This window comes from Anguilla anguilla, chromosome 9 (genome assembly GCF_013347855.1).
Source record: "Anguilla anguilla isolate fAngAng1 chromosome 9, fAngAng1.pri, whole genome shotgun sequence".
Lineage (NCBI taxonomy): Eukaryota > Metazoa > Chordata > Actinopteri > Anguilliformes > Anguillidae > Anguilla > Anguilla anguilla.
Genome location: NC_049209.1, coordinates 54,282,929 through 54,300,861, shown reverse-complemented (window position 1 = coordinate 54,300,861; position 17,933 = coordinate 54,282,929). Strand labels below are relative to the sequence as shown.

General features: G+C 45.4%; 1 protein-coding gene across 1 annotated transcript; it reads left to right on the top strand.

The window, feature by feature from the left end:
• Positions 1-10,350: 10,350 nt before the first annotated feature.
• On the top strand, positions 10,351-16,130 carry si:dkey-175g6.2 (neurosecretory protein VGF). Its single transcript, XM_035432367.1, has 2 exons — positions 10,351-10,619; positions 13,984-16,130. Exon 2 carries the CDS (start codon positions 14,012-14,014, stop codon positions 15,740-15,742), a length of 1,731 nt encoding a protein of 576 aa, XP_035288258.1. The 5' UTR covers positions 10,351-10,619; positions 13,984-14,011; the 3' UTR covers positions 15,743-16,130.
• The last annotated feature ends 1,803 nt before the right edge of the window (positions 16,131-17,933 follow it).

The window sequence follows — 17,933 nt, the reverse complement described above, 5'->3', positions numbered from 1 at the left end:
GAGCGGAACTCTGTGGGACGTGGCTCCGAGCCTTGGGGGGAGCTTTCTCAGCGTAACACCCTGTCCTCGGTGCATTTAGAGCGGAACTCTGTGGGACGTGGCTCCGAGCCTTAGGGGGAGCTTTCTCAGCGTAACACCCTGTCCTCGGTGCGTTTAGAGCGGAACTCTGTGGGACGTGGCTCCGAGCCTTAGGGGGAGCTTTCTCAGCGTAACACCCAGTCCTCAGTGCGTTTAGAGCGGAACTCTGTGGGACGTGGCTCCGAGCCTTAGGGGGAGCTTTCTCAGCGTAACACCCTGTCCTCGGTGCGTTTAGAGAGGAACTCTGTGGGACGTGGCTCCGAGCCTTAGGGGGAGCTTTCTCAGCGTAACACCCAGTCCTCAGTGCGTTTAGAGCGGAACTCTGTGGGACGTGGCTCCGAGCCTTGGGGGGAGCTTTCTCAGCGTAACACCCTGTCTTTGTGCCTTTCACCTCAAACTAGAATGCCATTGGCCTGTACATACCCTGGACCCTCAAGGCCAGTAGGCCAGCGGGATCTCTAGCCAATCAGTGATCAATATCAGGTAGAACAATCAATTATCAATATCAGGTAGAATAATCAGTTATCTATATTATGTAGTACAATCAATGATCAAAATCACGTTGAACAATAAATGATCAATATCAGGTAGAACAATCAATCATCAATATCAGGTAGAATACTCAGTCATCAATATCAATTAGAAAATAAAGCCAAAAACAGAAACCAAAGTGGAATAATTTGCTGGATGGATTATTGGGAGGCGTTAATTTTCAATGTGAAGCAGACCTTCCTGAGCCAAACTGAAAAATAACAATTCAAATAAGGGTTTAAAAATTTTTTTTAAAGGAATTAAAAAGGTACACTTCTGCTGAATATCTGATTTATTTTGCTTATCACCAAATAGAATAATCTCAAAAAATGACTATATCTGTTAAAAATGATTTCCTGGTGCATTGTCTGTGATTCTGGAGTCCCCCCAAAAAAAATCACATGGAAAATTTGCCTATGCCATATGAATTTAAGATTTTTCAAAACAATTTCCACATGCGAAAAACAAAACGTTACATGAAATCACATGAAATTCGACATTTTCAAAACATGAAAAAATGACTTGAAATAGTGTAGGTTTACCTTTTAACACTCTCATGTTAAAAGTGGGATTATTTTTTTCCAGTCTTTTTTTCCAGCACTGGCGCAATTTGTCTGTTTTTTTCATTCTTTTTGTTTTATATCAGTTCTCTAAATACCTCCATAAAGGCCACAAGAATTGACATTTAAAAAGCCCACGGACTGATGAATCAATGAATAAATTCAAGCAGAAGCAAAGAAATGTACTGCGGGTTGTTCAATTTTGAATCCCTCCCTCAAATAAATGGGATTTCTAAACTGGATGACTGGCTGGTGGTCCGGACTGCGCTGACCTTTGTGAACAGAAGCTTGTGAAATTTTAAGATGACAGAGACCTGTGAAGCAGTGTATTGCGCAGTCTTCTTCGTGTAAGAGATTTGTTCTACACGCAACCGAACGCAACTGCACGCTAACCGCGCTGAAGAGGCTGGAGACCCTGTTTAAGGGGACACGATTTGGCGGCTGTGTTCTGCAGAGATTAGCGCAAATACGAAAATCCTCCGCACAGTTTGGATTCGCTGTGATACCAGATGCATACTAAACTGCATTTATTTCACTCGCCACAAGAACACCATAATAAGAGAGAATTGCAGTATAGCATAATTATCATAATAATTAACTAATTACAAATTACCGTCACAAACACTATGAATTTATTCATTACAAATATTATGAACGAATTATTCATATTTTGTAAATGACTATGGTCCAGTCATTCACAAAACTGGAAGGCGTGAGCGAAAGAGAGAGAGAGAGATAGAGAGAGCGATCATAGTGTTCTTGCACAATGGAAGCATGTTTAAGTTGTTCCGTCGTAGTCTATTCAGTGTGTTTTTGATTTATTGGATCACGTGGCCCCTGTCTCGTGCTTTGGTTCTCGGGTGTAAAGCAGCTCAGTTGTGCAGCTGTGCTTCATAAAGCACTTTATGGGCACTTCTTTTTTTACGGACTTCCGCTTGAAACTGCTCAACCAAACTCACATAATATTTGCGAAAAGAGCATTATACACACTCGGTTAATGTTGGGAGCGCGCGGGGTATCGTGTCGTATTTAATGTAAGTGATTATTTGGACTATTTTCTTACAGCCTTTAATGACTTCGTTCTGGGTGGGTTGGTAATGAGCGGAAAGCTGGCATACAGCACTGTAATGTGGAAGGGTTGCATTACTGTACTGTACTCGCTCTAACAGAACCGCAGATATACTCAGTAAAAATAAAAAACTAAACTAAAAAGGCGAAAAACAAAACAACAATGACAAAATGGCGTAGTGTTGCAATCATTATCATCATCATCATCATCATCATCATCATCATTATGATCATCACCAGCCACCATTGAGGAAGGTATAATCAGTAATGTGTTAGTCCTGTCGCTATTGTATTGGACAAGCAATTATACCGAACGAAAGAGGAATACTCTCCCCTTCTGTGACGACACAATCGTTGGAAGGGAAAAGGGGGGAAATGAATCAGCTAATAGTCCTCGGGGGTGCGCGTGGCACGCATTAGCTTTCCTGTTGTGCACAATTAAATGCGCTCTAATCCAATTCACCGCTGTAATTAATTCGAAAGCTCGGGAGAGTTGAGCTCTTCTGCTATTCGTTTATTTGTCATATTTATTTATTTAGTCCCCCGGCATTTTCCAATAAATTATTTTGAAGCACGCGTGTTAGAGTAGGCTAATGCCCTATTTTGTGTATTTTTGTCTCCTGTTACCTTTCCGGGCACCTTGCTTCAATTCCGTATTCATTTTTTCCTCACGTTGAACCCCGCCCCCCCACCTCCCCCCCCCTCCAAGACACCCACTCCCCACATCATGATGCGGGAAGGAAAAAAAACACTTTGTCCCTTCAAAGGACACAAGCACGAGACAGCTGCCCGCGAGCTGAACAAGGGGAGACATGCTGGAAAACGTACAATTTGCTGCCCGAGAGCCGCACGTTTCTAATGGCGACTGCAATGCACAACCCTAGAGATCAGAGCTCACATAACGCAATATTTATGCCCGAAATATCCTTACTTTATGTGTCAGAATACCCCCTTTTTTGATGGTATTGTTATTTTTTATTATCGTGGTTGAACATTGTTGAGCATATTTCCCCAGTTAAAATGGCAAAATAAATAATTGCGTTCGTTCGATATTATTCTAATAACAAAAAAAATGTCCAGCCAAGATCCAAAAGAAAATCAGTCTCGAGAGTTTTTGCACGTGTTGTAGAAATGTAAATAATCATAGTAGGGTGGGTGATCATGACCAAAGTTCGGTTAACTGCGACACAAATCTGGGAACAAACGGTTTATGTTCAAAGTCAGAAAAAATGGACATTGCCTAATCCTCGAAATTTAGGTAGGACCGAAAAGGTGTTTAAGTTTAACAATTCAAATTGTATTTTGGGGAAGCGGGACAACTTACGCCGTGTTTTGTTGTAGCCTACTATTATAATTAATATAATTTTTGGATCTGGTTATCTTTGTTGCAAACGTAAAGACAAACCATCGACCTGATTATAGTTTTCAGGGCTGTGTGTCCTGAGCAGTTGAATATGTTGGCCCCAAGATGAAACGATGGGAGTTAAGGTGACTGTCTGGGTAAGCTTTGCATGCTCTCTACCGTCCCTTCTGGCCGAGGCATGAAATTACACTCTTTGGAATATTTTTTTGCGCTTATCTCGCAGAGTATTTTTAAAATAACGTGACATGCTATTGATAATTCTCAGGTGTACTTACGCAAAATCTGAAATGGGCACACATACAAATATATATATATAATTTGTATATGATTTGCGATGTTTTAACCCTTTTCCATTTTGCAAGGCCTGATAGAGTCTAATTAGTCTATAAACAGGCGCCAATTGCAAACCTGATTTTACTCTACTACTAAGGATAACTTGTTCGCTAGATAAACATTAACATTTGACACAATAATGCTAGGCCTATACTGTTAAAGTCCTACACACCGGATGGATCAGTAATCCCGAAATACTCCCACTTTACTTGCTCGTCAGCGGCGTTGGCGAAAATATTGTACATTCAATACATGTTTTACTCTGTTATTTATTTGGTTTGTTTTTTCATCAAGTTCATGGAGCATTAAAAAAAACAAAAAACGGTTGCCTGATTGGGTAGCTGGTACCTGCCTGCTATATGTATTAGTTTAGCAATCTGAAGCGCATATCGGATAATTATTTAATGGGCCAATAATTTAAATTGTCCCAGTTTTTTTCACGGTTGGTTTTGGGTCTTGTGGCTTTCAATGCTTTTCAGAGCATTTGTTAATGTATTGGATAATTAAGTCACGCTAAAGCAAGCACATTGTGAATGATTTATTTTTTGCGTGTAAGACGATACTAGAAATATTTTTAAGAGCGCTAAACAGGGAAGCTGTACCAAGTGGCCATTACTAACGTTTCTGCTTTGCCACGTGGCGCCCGGAGCGAAATTATGCCAGAATTACGCCTATTATTCTTATCTCGGCCTTCCCCACAGTCTTGGGGGAAATTGGTCCTTTTGTGGTGTCCATACAAGCACCACCCAACGAGCCCATCGCGGGAGTGCAGGCGCAGGATTAGGAGGAGACCTAGATTGCTGATTACACACAACCCACGTGCCGCAAGTAGCCAAATTACACATTGAAAGGATCTCGGCGAAGGGGCGTCATGCATTCAAAAACGGGGTACATTTAAAAAGCAAGGAGTGCCTTTTAAAAAGCAAGGGGTACCTTTCAAGAACAGGGGGTACCTTTTAAAAGCAAGTGGTACCTTTCAAATACAGGAGGTACCATTTGAAGCCAAAGATCGGAAAATTAATCTCCAGATTAGTGCTTTTTATCTCTGGAAACCGGGAGCCAGCACTTGCGTTTCCAGCTCCTTGCTCACAGTCATATTCACCGTTTAAATTTCATTCCTACTAAGGGTTTTACATCTAATTGGTTGTAAACATTTTGATTAATTTTGTTTTAATGACATGAGCCCACAGGAGTGCATTTGGGATAAAATACTGTCGGCCAATAAAACGTTATTAATTTAAACCTTGAATATAAAATAGTGAATATCGCATCAGAAAAAAATGTGCACGTTCACAGTACTTCTCATTATCATTGATTTATCTCTGGGCAAATGTCTCAAATGATCAGAATTTATTGTATTTAAGAATGGTGTAAAACATTGCAATTATACTATTTAATTTTTTGGCGGAAAGAAGGAATCATTGTTCATTTTCAGTTAAATTACGTCAACTGGAACGAGGTCAAGACCAACCGACCCCCGGCTCCTAAAAATCTGGACGTTAATGGCCTGCACATCACAGCACCGATGAACCATTTGAAAACTCCATATAAATAAAGTGCAGTTAATAACAATTAATGGAGTTAATAAATGAGAGGTTGTGGCCACCAATAAAAACATATTTTATTTTATTTTTAAATTAGTAGTTCTGTTTCCCTGTGGGTAATATGCGGCGGTACAATTGCCTGTTTTAGTCGTTTATTTCCCCTCATTTGACTGGTGGATCGACCCTGTGTTTAAGTGTGTGTGTGTGTGTGTGTAAGACCATTTGAAAATAACTGATCTGAATAACATCCACTTGAGGCTACCTGGTATTTCCAAGCATAAAATCGCATTTTTTTAAACCAATAAGATCTTTTAAAACCCGGTGAGATGTTTTCTGTTGGCGCACGTTACAGATTTCCACTTTTTTATGGACCGAATTGCTTCAGCGCACCCAGAGGGAAGGCCTCTTACGCTGAAGTAGCTGCTTACAAAAAAGACAAAGATTAATCTCGCTGGGCAGGCATCATCCATAATTCTGCATCCCACCGTTGTGTGCCAGTTATCGCCCAATTAACGAGTGGAAATCAAACATGAACTTGAGATTACGGTCGCTGGCCTTACCAATTTGGTCGTGATTCCCTTTTGTTCGTTTAAGATGCAGTGCGTACGTATGCATTCAAATCTAACGCAGGGAGCTTATTTAAAACACCAGGCTATAATCGGACAAATCGTTGGTCTCTACCGTTTGTGTGGATTTGTATATAACGACTAGAAGGGCAGTGTATAGATGTGTAGCGGATTTTTTATTTAAATTATTTTTTATTGCACTAATGCCGTTGACCAGGACAGTAATCGCTTATTAGGATCGCTTATTCTTCCATTGACATTTCGGGTCTGGCATGCAAGTAAACATAATGCAAATTAATAAATGTCTTCATCCTTTTGCAACACCAATAATCAATAATAAATAAATGAGTGAATGAATAAATAAACAAATAAACAAATAAATAAAATGCTACAGGAGACGCACACACGGACATGGCCGCCGTGTCTCAGGTTGGGGAGTTGACATTTTAAACACTCTCTGTTCCCTGCCGCTCCGCAGACAAAAGGCTGCTGGCTACTTATTTCTTGATTTGGCGTCTGCCGCGTGCCATTTCATTAGAGGAATGACAGGCCGGGAAATTCGGGGGGGGGGGGGAGGGGGGAGGAGAAATGAGCGATATCGAAGATGACATTGAAAATAGAAAATTGCAAAAGATGTGGAATGTACGGGAGGACAGGAGGGGAGAGAGGCACTGAGGAGAGAGAAATTCTAAATTGGAGATTAATGCGTAAAGTGTGACGTAGTGAGCGAACCACCCCGCCCAACTAGTGCTTTCACTCGTTTTTTTTTTTTTATGAATGAAGTGAAGGAATGGAGACTGGACTGTAGGCATTTCCCGCATTTTAAACGATTGTGCTACACTGGGAGGCTAGTGCCCGCTCGAAATGCCAACCTCGCGCTCAGCGGACCGCCGCGCGCATGATGAATGGCAAAAGATAGTATGGAAATATGAGGAATGAAGACGATTTTTCACAAATAGCCCGCGGCCAAACACAGATTTTAGGAGGCAGGCGACTGATAGCATGCAGCGTGTGCAGAATGTGACATTGTGCGACAACAATTTCTTGAATCATAATGCATATGCATATTTTACATTTACTGAGGGAACACGGAATCCGAAACATTATTCCCATTCGATGTTACTCTCGTTCGCGCGTGACATATGTTCGCAATGTGATTTCTGTCTTCTGTTGGAGACCTGAAATGTCATGTTCGAAAATTTACCGTTAAAGCTTGGTGTGACAAAAAGAGGTAGCCTAGCTATTGCTTTTCAAAACAGTATTAAAAAGTAAGATTCTTTCTGCTCCCCGACTCCTTGATCCCGGTCTCACTGTCGGCTTCTGCCTTAGAGATGGAAATACTATCGAAAGCTAATGCGTTGTCGCCGACTCATCGCCGCATGTGGGCGCGAGACTCACACACCATTAAGCACCAGCCGAAGCAGAGAAAATTCTTTACCTTGTACAATTAATCGGGGTCTGAACCTTAGGCTACCGTTTCTGTTTGTCAATGGCACATATTGTTTCGTTCACGAGGTACATTATATGTTCCCGTTTTTGCCTTATATTGTAGTACGACATTACAATGTGTTTCGTTTACAGTTACAGTTTATTGGTATTATTTTTTGCGTGTTGCAGAGATCTGCGTATTTCCGTAAATACCGACATTATAAGTATGATGTGGTTATTATTGTTATTGTCCTATATTATTGTCCTATTATGATGATAATAAGAACGACAATATGATTATTATAGTAGTTATTATTAGCAGTACATGAAATAATAGTAATGATTACTGCTGTTGTTGTTGATGTTATCATCATTGTTATTAGTGTAATTATCATTGTTATTGTTGTTATGATATTATTCGTCGTATTTGTACCAGCGTAGCCCGAGTTTAGTTAAAGGACACCCGACGTAATTCTCAGAGTGTCTGCTTCTCCCATTCATGGATTTTCGTGAATGGTAAAACACTAACCCGGAGCTCAGACATCCATTGGTATTCGAGTTTATTCTCTCTCTATAATGCGCTTTCAAGCATAATCTCTTAAAACGGACGAGCGAATGTGGAGGAGGTGAGTCACTCGGAGGGAATGGATGGGGTTGAGGGGGTCGGATCCGCGCTAATGCTGAGTGGCAGTCGATAATGCAAAGCCGTTATATCAGAATGTGGCCTGTGCGGCTCGCGCTGAACACCGCCACCCATGCGGCGATCCGGGTGCAGATACATTCCCGCCCGCGTATCACTCTCCACGCGCATAGCCCAGGCCAATCGCGAGACAATTAGATATCTTCTAACAATCTTTTCTCATTATTAATTATTGGCTTATAATTTTGTACAATGTCGCGACATCCAGGAACGAAAGGCGAACGGAAATGTGATTAGGCGGTGTTAATTCCGAATGGAACACCTGTATTCCTAATTTTCTATTTTTATGCCTCGGCAGTTTCCCACAAACGTAGGCTACCCGACACCCGCTGAATGCAATCCCACGTACACAGGATATTACGAGTCTTTGTTATGTACTAATTATCAAAACAAGGCACAAGACGCAAAGCACCAATCATCACACTGCCTGTGTGCTCAGAGCTTTAATAAGTTTAATAACTGATTTAAAAATAATTTTAATTACTAATTTATTTCCGTGATTATGATAAAATCCCATCACTTGGTGTCTTTGGATCAATTATAAAAACTTATGCAATGTATTAATTACAGTACCTCTCTGAAATCAAATTGATCTCATATTTCATTTTAAATATGTCACCAGTAAATATGTATAGGCCTTATATATTTTATTTTTATTTGTTAATGTGCATTTCATTACCTCTGCTCTCGTATGTATAACCCAATTATATGGTGCCATGGTTATACAATTGGGCTGAGTACATGTATTAATACATTACTAAATCCATTAATATTAATACATTTTATTCTTGTTAAAATGTAAATGTGAAAGCCTGTGTTCCTATAACCTTTGGTTCATTTAAAAATGAATCACCGTCAGGCGTCTTTTCTGTCACAGCAACACACGAGTCTAGAAGTTCACATGGAGCATAATATCAGTCCTGATTCATCCTACTGATGTGTTTAGTTTTAATGTATATTCTCTACGACAACTCGCTGAACTCAATAAATCAACATTCACTTTGAAAAGAAAAAATGAATTCTGCATTTAACTATTATTATCTTGTTATTAAGCAATTATGGACTGCTAGATTATGCATGGGAGAGCTTCTGCCACCATAATTGTCGGTGAAATGAGTAATGGACCGAAGAATTATCTACTGATAACATATCGGTTTCCTATGGCACTGGCTTCACACAGACAAATTAGACCGACACAGGTTAATTTAGGTAACCATTTAGCGAAGTGATCCAACAGAAGCCCAGTACAACATGTTTTCTTTAAAATGAAAAAAAAAAAAACGTGTTCAGAACAGGGACTCGTGTTTCGACTGAATCATGGGAGGGGTTATGGGTAACTTTGGAAGAAACAAACACAATTCAGTGCAGTGACAATAGTTTATATTGCACATACGAATACTAAAAAAATGTCCGCTCAGCCAGTTAAGCAGCTTCCAGCTCTTTGTATTAATACAGCTGTGTGTGTGCGCGCGCGCGCTTCCGACCGTGCGCGCCTGAGCGATCGGGTGTTTGATCAATAGAAAACTTCCACGCGATATCAAGCAAAAATGGGTATTATACAAAATGTCAGAAAGTGAAAGCGAAGCTGACAGGGGAGAGACAGATGGGGCCAGTCAGAGACAGCGCGAGACAAAGAGCAGAAAATTGAAAGAGCTCAGGAAATTGAGCGGAAATTGAGCAGCGAGGCTGAACTGCCTGCGTCATGCCCCTTCCAGCAGAGCGGCGCCCCTCTCGTGCCCATTACAGGCACCCCAATAATGACCGACGCCGTGAAGTGGTGGGGAGGCTGAAATGGACGTCTGTGACATCTGCCGGGGATTAAAATCCCAGTCATAATCGCAGTTTTGTTTTATTATTATAATAAATATTATTGTTATTACTTATAATTTTATTCATCATTACTCCGAATGGAAAGAGAGAAAATCTGGGTAGAACTGACTTAAGATAATTTTTTTTTAAATCCCCACATTCTACCCGTATCCTCATAGCTTTCTCTCTTCAGGTGAAAAAATACTACTTCATTCATCCCCGTTTCCGTTCATTCACCAGAGCAATGCAGCGTAGCGAAGGCTCGGAGTTCGATCCAGACACGAAAATTCTTATCAATGGAGGGGCTGACGTCAATGAGGAGCCCTGACGCAGGGTCACGTGGACAAACCGGCCCGTATTTATGCGAAAGAAAAGCTGGCCGTGGTGCTGAAAACGCGTTCCGACCGCCGTGCTGCTGGAGCATTTGTACGTTTCATAGAACACCTATACGAACACATTTTTGTACGAGAACAAAAAGAATATAAATAAAAAACAAAAAAAAACAAAACGTCCAGCAGTTTGTGTAGGAACAGAACATCCAAGAAGAAAGAAGTTCCGTAACTTTTCGTGGTAACTTGTTACTGAGAAGAAGGAGAACAAAACGAAGAAAAGAATCGGCTTTCCCCTCCAGGATTCCAGGTAAGCAAATTCCACCACCAGAATGGCTATTATCCTGCAACAGCAGCAGCATTGGAAACAGTAGGCTAGTATTTGGTATGATTAATGCGTAGGCTAACATTATGTATTTAAAGTTGGAAATTACACATTTAGTAAATCATTTTTAAAAAACTCGATTGTTTATTTGCTTGGTCTTTAAAACTGGGCTACGGAATTAACTGGGATTTTGGACATGACCGTAGGACCGGAGGGAAAAAAACGGATTGACACGTTCAAGATATCGTCTGCAAAGATCCGTGTGAAGGAATGTAACTAAAACAAACAGAATGAGACGATGGAAAGAAGGAGGACCAGGTGAAGAGAGAGAAAATGGAGTGAACAGTGCGATACGGGGTCGTGACAGAAGTATGGTCACGGCGTCTCAGTCTAATTACCTTTACTGTTATTAACTTCCGGCTGATGAGGATGATAAGGTGAATAATGATTTATGATTAAGATAATCAAGATTTTACGTCACTCCCCAATCATCACCCGCTTAGCTGCTTCCACGACGTTTATGCAGGCAAACCAGGTGTACTCAGATATAACTGGGCAACAGAGGCTTTTACAGAGGCTCCCCGTGATTCTCTGCGCTGTGGGCACCACTCCCACGATCAGATTACCGTCGAGATTAGGCTGCTTAATGTATCGTATGACGCGTATTAACGGGCTGAGGCGGCACAGAAAGCGCGCGAGCTCCTAAAAAGCAGCGAAGTATAAGCTCTTATTGGCGATACGAAGCGAACTTGAGTAATTCATATTGCGCGTGGAAACAGGCGCTCCATTTTTACACTCTGGAGAATTGGCAGGGGGAAAGGTATTGCACAGCCAACTGCCAGTGACTCCGTGTGTGGCATGAAGTCTGGTTTATAACCTGATGGCTTCAGGATCGCACCATGGATGAAACAGTACTACTGTTGCACAAATCAACAAGGCCCTTCAGCTTACGCGTTGTGTAGGTATTCACATGTATATAAATGCATAAAATGCTAAAAGTAATAATGTGGGTTTGGAACCCCACCCTGTATACTGGTGCCTGCTCAGGAAATAATAACAATAATAGGATAAGTTAAAATAATATTTCTATATAGTTATTATTATTATTATTATTATTACTACTACTGCACTGCTAAAACGACACTAATGCACACATTCACTCGAGCCCAGAATTGTGAACCCTGGCCTCAAGGGTCAGAAGTTAAAGGTGAAGAGCTCTTCTTTCTCTGAGGTCACGCTCCTTCGGTCCAGTGTGGTGGACACTGTGCTGCCAGTAACCCCACTGACTCACATTGGGCCCAGCACAGCCACCTCACACGCAGCTGCAGACCAACCCAGCACAGCCGCAGACTGACCCAGCGCAGCTGCAGACCAACCCAGCGCAGCCGCAGACTGACCCAGCGCAGCTGCAAACCCAACACAGCTACCGAGCGATCCAGCACAGCTGCAGACTGACCCAGCACAGCTGCAGACCGACCCAGTGCAGCCGCAGACTGACCCAGTGCAGCTGCAGACTGACCCAGTGCAGCCGCAGACTGACCCAGCGCAGCCGCAGGCGCCTGGTGCGCAGCCGGACGCACGTCTGCATCCGCACAGCTGCAGCACTGGCGGTACTGAGAGTGTGATGAGCACCTGAGACGCTCGTGGATGGCGGATTGCGGATCTTTAAAGGCTCCTGCGTCTGAAGCCTTTGGCCCAGGTGGCCAATCAGAGCCAGGCAGGCCGTGTCAGTGGGTGCCTACACTCCCGTCAGCCAAGCAGTGGCTGAACACACCGCAGTGCCTCATCCGCGCAGACCGGCAGCCTTGAAAAGAACAGCGGTGCACTCACGCACACGCAGAACAAGATGTAGCCATTTAGCAGATGCTCTTATCCAGAGCAATTTACCATAAGTGCCTTCAGCTGAGGTGGGTGAGAGACAACAATGCATCACAAGCATTTAAACTCACCGCTTCTCAATGCACAGGGCTGCTGCGTTCTCTCAGATTAACAGTCTCTCTGCGCAGTGTGTTAAATTCACCCAGACTAACAGCTCTCAGACCACTGAACATATGGAATCAGTGCTTTCATTTTTCCCTCTGTTGAGTTCCTCCCCATGGAGACCGAATCGTGTCGCAGATTACTACCTCTGTTGTTATAAAGCTGAGAACGTTCAAAAAGAATTTCCTGCCTCTGCTCGTTGAATGTCTAAGCCCATTTGCGATTTTCCAGGCCGTTTTATTGATTAAATGCCGCTACAATGATGGCGCAATATAACATCAAAACATAAAAGAGGATTTTCATTAAAATATATACATTTTAGTGCTTGTTCTTTATTCTCCAGTTACAATGGGCGACTCCCTCTAAAGCCGTCTGCGCCGCTTCCCCGCTCGGTTCCAGCGCTGCAATCGCTAGTGCGCGCGGGCAGGCGTGACGCCAAGCAGCAATTGAGCAGCGCGAGCCTAAAAGCCAATTAACCGGACCTGCAGCGGCGTTCAATATTTTCCTGCTGAGGAAATTTAAATTGTTTTTCCCTTTCTGTCAATCTATGGCTGGATCTGCAGCAAAATATCGAACGCTGGCTTTAGAAAAACTTTCACTTAAGGCAACACATCACACCGCACGGTGTTTGTCCAGGGATTTGCATACAAGGCCGGTGAGGAGCACAGTAATATATTTTTTTAAAATCGATTTATAACTGCGTGTGTGTCAAACCGCTTCAGTCAGACAATGCGGTTTTTAGGTGTCAGGTGATAATTAATATGATAAACCCTTACTTAAACATTAACTGCAAATCAGATTTTGAGCTTTTCTGTTTGGGAACTTTTTGTCATAATGTGGTGGTCAGCCATAAAAAATAAAATAAAAACAGAAGACAGGCTCCCTGCCGCCTGGGTGAACCTCCTTTTCACCCCTGCGGATAAAAAATCACCAGCTGGTCTCTGCTCGAGCCGTTAAATGCTTATTAAACGCCTCAGTGGTTATGCACAGAAAATATTCTACGGCTTGTCTGTGATTATTTGTTTATTCGATTCTCTTTTCGGGGTGGCGGTGGGGGGAGGATTGGTAAACATGGTTGATTTAAAGATTATTGCTGGTTTAGTGATACAGCTGAGTGATTTATCTTTCAAAATTTTAAGAAATCTATGCATTCATCTCCTTCATTCGTTCTGTTCCTCTCTCTAATTCTTTTCTTCTTCAATCTCTCTCTTCCTTTCTCTTGCTTGCTTTCCCTCTGTGTCTCCCTCTCATGGCTTCTCAAATTAATTTGAACTCTCTCCCTCTCTCCCTCTCTCCCTTGCTTCCTCTTTCCCTCTCCTTTCTCCGTCTGTCTCTTCTCTTTCCCTTGATCTCTCCCCCCCCCCCCCAGGTGCCCCCCTCCCTGCCTCCCTCTCTGCATGGTCATGATCTCAGGGTGTCTTTACCTGCTGCTGATCCTGCACAGTATCGACCATCAGCTCACAGCTGCCGCCCCGGTGGTTGCCGAGGGGAACGGCGAGGACGCACGCCATGCAGCAGCTCCTGTGGGCGTCGCCCAGGTGGTGGAGGGGCCGGTGGGGGCGGAGGCAGAGAGGGACGGTCTAGGCCACGCCCCCGCCCTTGCGGAGGCAGCGGCGTCTCTGCTGGGGGCCCGGGGCCCACCCCAGGGGGGCGGGGCGGATGAGCAGCAGCAGCAGGCTGCTGAAGTGAGGGAGGAGGAGGAGGAGGAGGACAGGAGGAAGAGGAGGTCAGAGTCAGAGGAGGGCGGACAGGAGGAGGAGAAGGGGGCGTCGAGCGAAGGGGAGGCGCAGCGGGAGGAGGAGTCGAGCCTGCAGGAGGCGCTGGAGGAGCTGTGGAGCTACGGCTCCCCCGCGGGCGGGAGAGGGAGGCAGCAGGGGGCGCTGCAGCGCGCGGCTCGGGGCTACTTCCCCAACATCGACCTGGGTCTCCAGGACAACGAGATCCTGCCGCCACTCAAGGGCTACAAGCTGTACAACCAGGAGCTGGCGCGGTCCGGCAAGAAGCTGAAGTGGCAGGAGGGGGGAGGGAAGAACGGGCCGCTCTACAACACGCTCAACCCCGTCGCCTCCGACGACGGCGTCTTCGCTCCGGAGGAGGAGGACGAGGAGGAGATGCTGACGCGGGAGGAAGAGGAGGCTCGGGCTCGAGCGGAGCAGGAGGAGATCAGGAGGCAGGTGGCGGAGGCACAGAGGAACAGGGAGGAGGAGGCGAAGTTGGCGGACATGGCCTCCGACATGCTGCTGCAGTACATGGTGAAGAAGCAAGGGGGCGCTGGCGGGTTCCCCCGCAGGAAGGCAATTCTCGGGAACGCTGTGGAGGACAAGCGCTCCGAGGAGGTGGAGGATGACGACGATGAAGAGGACGTGGACCCTCAGACCATCGACAAGCTGATCGAGATCTCCAGCAAGCTGCACCTGCCGGCCGACGATGTGGTCGACATCATCAGCGACGTGGGCAAGAAGAAGAGGAGGAAGAAGAAGAAGAAGGACTCTCCCGAAGTCATCCCCCGCTACCGGCCCCTCATGCCCCCGCCGGCCTTCCTCCCCGTATCCCCGTACCCCGCCCCTCGCCCCCCCCTGCGCAAGCAGCCAGCCCCCTACCTGGGCTCGTACCCCTCCCCCTCCAGGAAGTGGTACCAGGACAAAGGGAAAATGAAAGGCAGCAAACAGAAGTACTGGGGCAAGCCGCCCAAACAGCTCCTGGCCTACCCCTCCTACCCCTTCTACCAGAAGCCGTACCGCGCCTACTACCCCGTCTACTTCCCCTCGCCCCACCCCAAATCCCGCTACTTTGCCAAGCCGGCACTCTCGCTGGACGACCTCCTGGGCAACTCCATGGACTACGACTTCAAGCCCCCCAAACAGTGGTACCCCCCCTGGAAGAGGCCGGCCCCCCCGCAGAGCCCCTACATCTCCAATTACATCCTTCCGCACCCCCGGACTTACCAGGCCCCGCCCCTGCCCAAGCCCCGCCCCCCTCTGCTGCAGCGTCAGTCTGTCTACTACCTTCCCGCCGCCGCCATGGCGCCCAGAGATGACGAGTTCTACGGACAGGCGGGACAGCAGGACAGCGACGAGGAGCTGGAGAACTTTATGGAGAAGGTCTACATGAAGCGCAGAATGTACTAGTGAGGGACAAACGAGAGGACTACTAGGGGCGAGGTGAACAGACGGACGGACAGACAGACAGACAGACAGAGAGGGAGAGAGGGAGAGGGAGGGAGAGAGAGAGAGAGAAAGGGAGAGGGAGGGGAAGAGAGAGAGAGATGGAGACAAAGATGCAACGGTGGAAAGATTGCATTTTACGATTTATTTCTGTTTCCACTGTGTTGTTGTGTGCTGGGAAACGGAGAAACGAGCCTCTCTTTTCTCCTCCTGTTTATCTTGTGGCGGCCATGTTGTCTATTGCTTCATTTGTTTCAGTCAGAGACTTTCTCTGCTGCCATTCAGGTCAGTCCACTCTTGCATGCTCCTCGAGTTGAAAAGATAAAATTACTCGTGTTTTTATTTTATTGTATTTTTTGTTGATTTTTTACAAAGGGCCAAATGCAAGAGAAGTTTACACCTTTTTTTGGTTATTTGATAGGGATACACTTGCAAATCTGTCCCCTTTACACAGAACCAGTGTGTGCACTGTGGAAAAAAAAAGAAAGCAAACGAGCTTTCAATCAGCGCTAACGTTAATTAGCCCCGGTGAGCGTTCATAACGCGGAGGCTGCCATGGCAACGTCTCCGAAAAACACCCCCGTCATAATGGAGGGAAAAAACAAAAACAAGTGAGGTCACAATCACGCTGTGACTGAAGCCTTTGTCCGTGAGCCGATCGGTTTAGAAACGCCTTCGTGACCTCAGATTATTTATTTATTGATTTTATTTTAACCTTCCACATGTGATTGTTACAAACAATGCTCAGTTATGTACAGGGATAGTTTGTATCTGTAGTCATAATTACAAAAAGAAGAAAAAAAAGAAAGAAAATGATTATTTTTTAAATTTAATGTATTTATTGTATTTTCTGAAAGTGGTGCAAAAGACATTCATACATTCAAAATGTTTCTGCGAAACCAAGTGACGTGAACACGGACTGTGTGAACACAGTTTAACTGCCTTACAACCAATCAACCAATGGCTGGGCAGGACCCCAGTCCTACTTCCTAGGGATTGGCTGGCCTGGAGTTTGAGAGAAAAGCAAGGCATAATGTGACTAGTCACCATAGTTTTGATCACTTGGTTTGGGGAAGGGGGGGGGGGGGGGGGTAGGATGTGAATTTTCAGCTGTGCGGTTGCCTCTACACCCCAAATCCCCCACGACATTCAGCACAATCCACTGCATTTCAGCACAGAAACAAGCCAAACCTCTCTGTTTCCTCTTTACCATCAAACACACAGAAACAAACCAAACCTCTCTGTTTCCTCTTTACCATCAAACACACAGAAACAAGCCAGACCTCTCTGTTTCCTCTTTACCATCAAACACCTTGCAGCTTGCAAAAACCAAGATACAAAACAGCACAATGACAATCACTAATGAGGAAAACCACAAAATGAGTGAAATGCAAGACCTGAGGGGACACCCCCATACCCCCTCTTGGCACACACCATACCCCCTCTGGGACACCCCTATACTCCCTCTGGGACAACCCCATACCCCCTCTGGGACACCACCATAACCCCTCTGGGACACCCCCATACCCCCTCTGGCACACCTCATAACCCCTCTGGGATACCCCCATACCCCCTCTGGCACATCCCATAACCCCTCTGGGACACCCCCATACCCCCTCTGGCACATCCCATAACCCCTCTGGGACACCCCCATACCCCCTCTGGCACACCTCATAACCCCTCTGGGATACCCCCATACCCCCTCTGGCACACCCCATAACCCCTCTGGGACAGCCCCATACCCCCTCTGGGACACCCCCATACCCCCTCTGGCACACCTCATAACCCCTCTGGGACACCCCCATACCCCCTCTGGCACAACCCCATAACCCCTCTGGGACACCCCCATACCCCCTCTGGCACACCTCATAACCCCTCTGGGACACCCCCATACCCCCTCTGGCACACCCCATAACCCCTCTGGGACACCCCCATACCTCCCCTGGGACAGCCCCATACCCCCTCTGGCACACCCCTATACCTCCTCTGGGACACCCTGTACCCCCTCTATAACACCCCCATACCCCCTCTGGGACACCCCATACCCCCTCTGGCACACCCCCATACCCCCTCTGGGACACCCCCATACCCCCTCTGGCCATTTAGCAGCTTGCGCTACAGAGAGGGCAGAGTGAAGCTTCAGGGGCCCCAAAAT

What these genes read in the sequence shown, in the direction of transcription:
- si:dkey-175g6.2 (XM_035432367.1), top strand. Translation starts at nt 14,012, where the DNA reads ATGGTCATGATCTCAGGGTGTCTTTACCTGCTGCTGATCCTGCACAGT.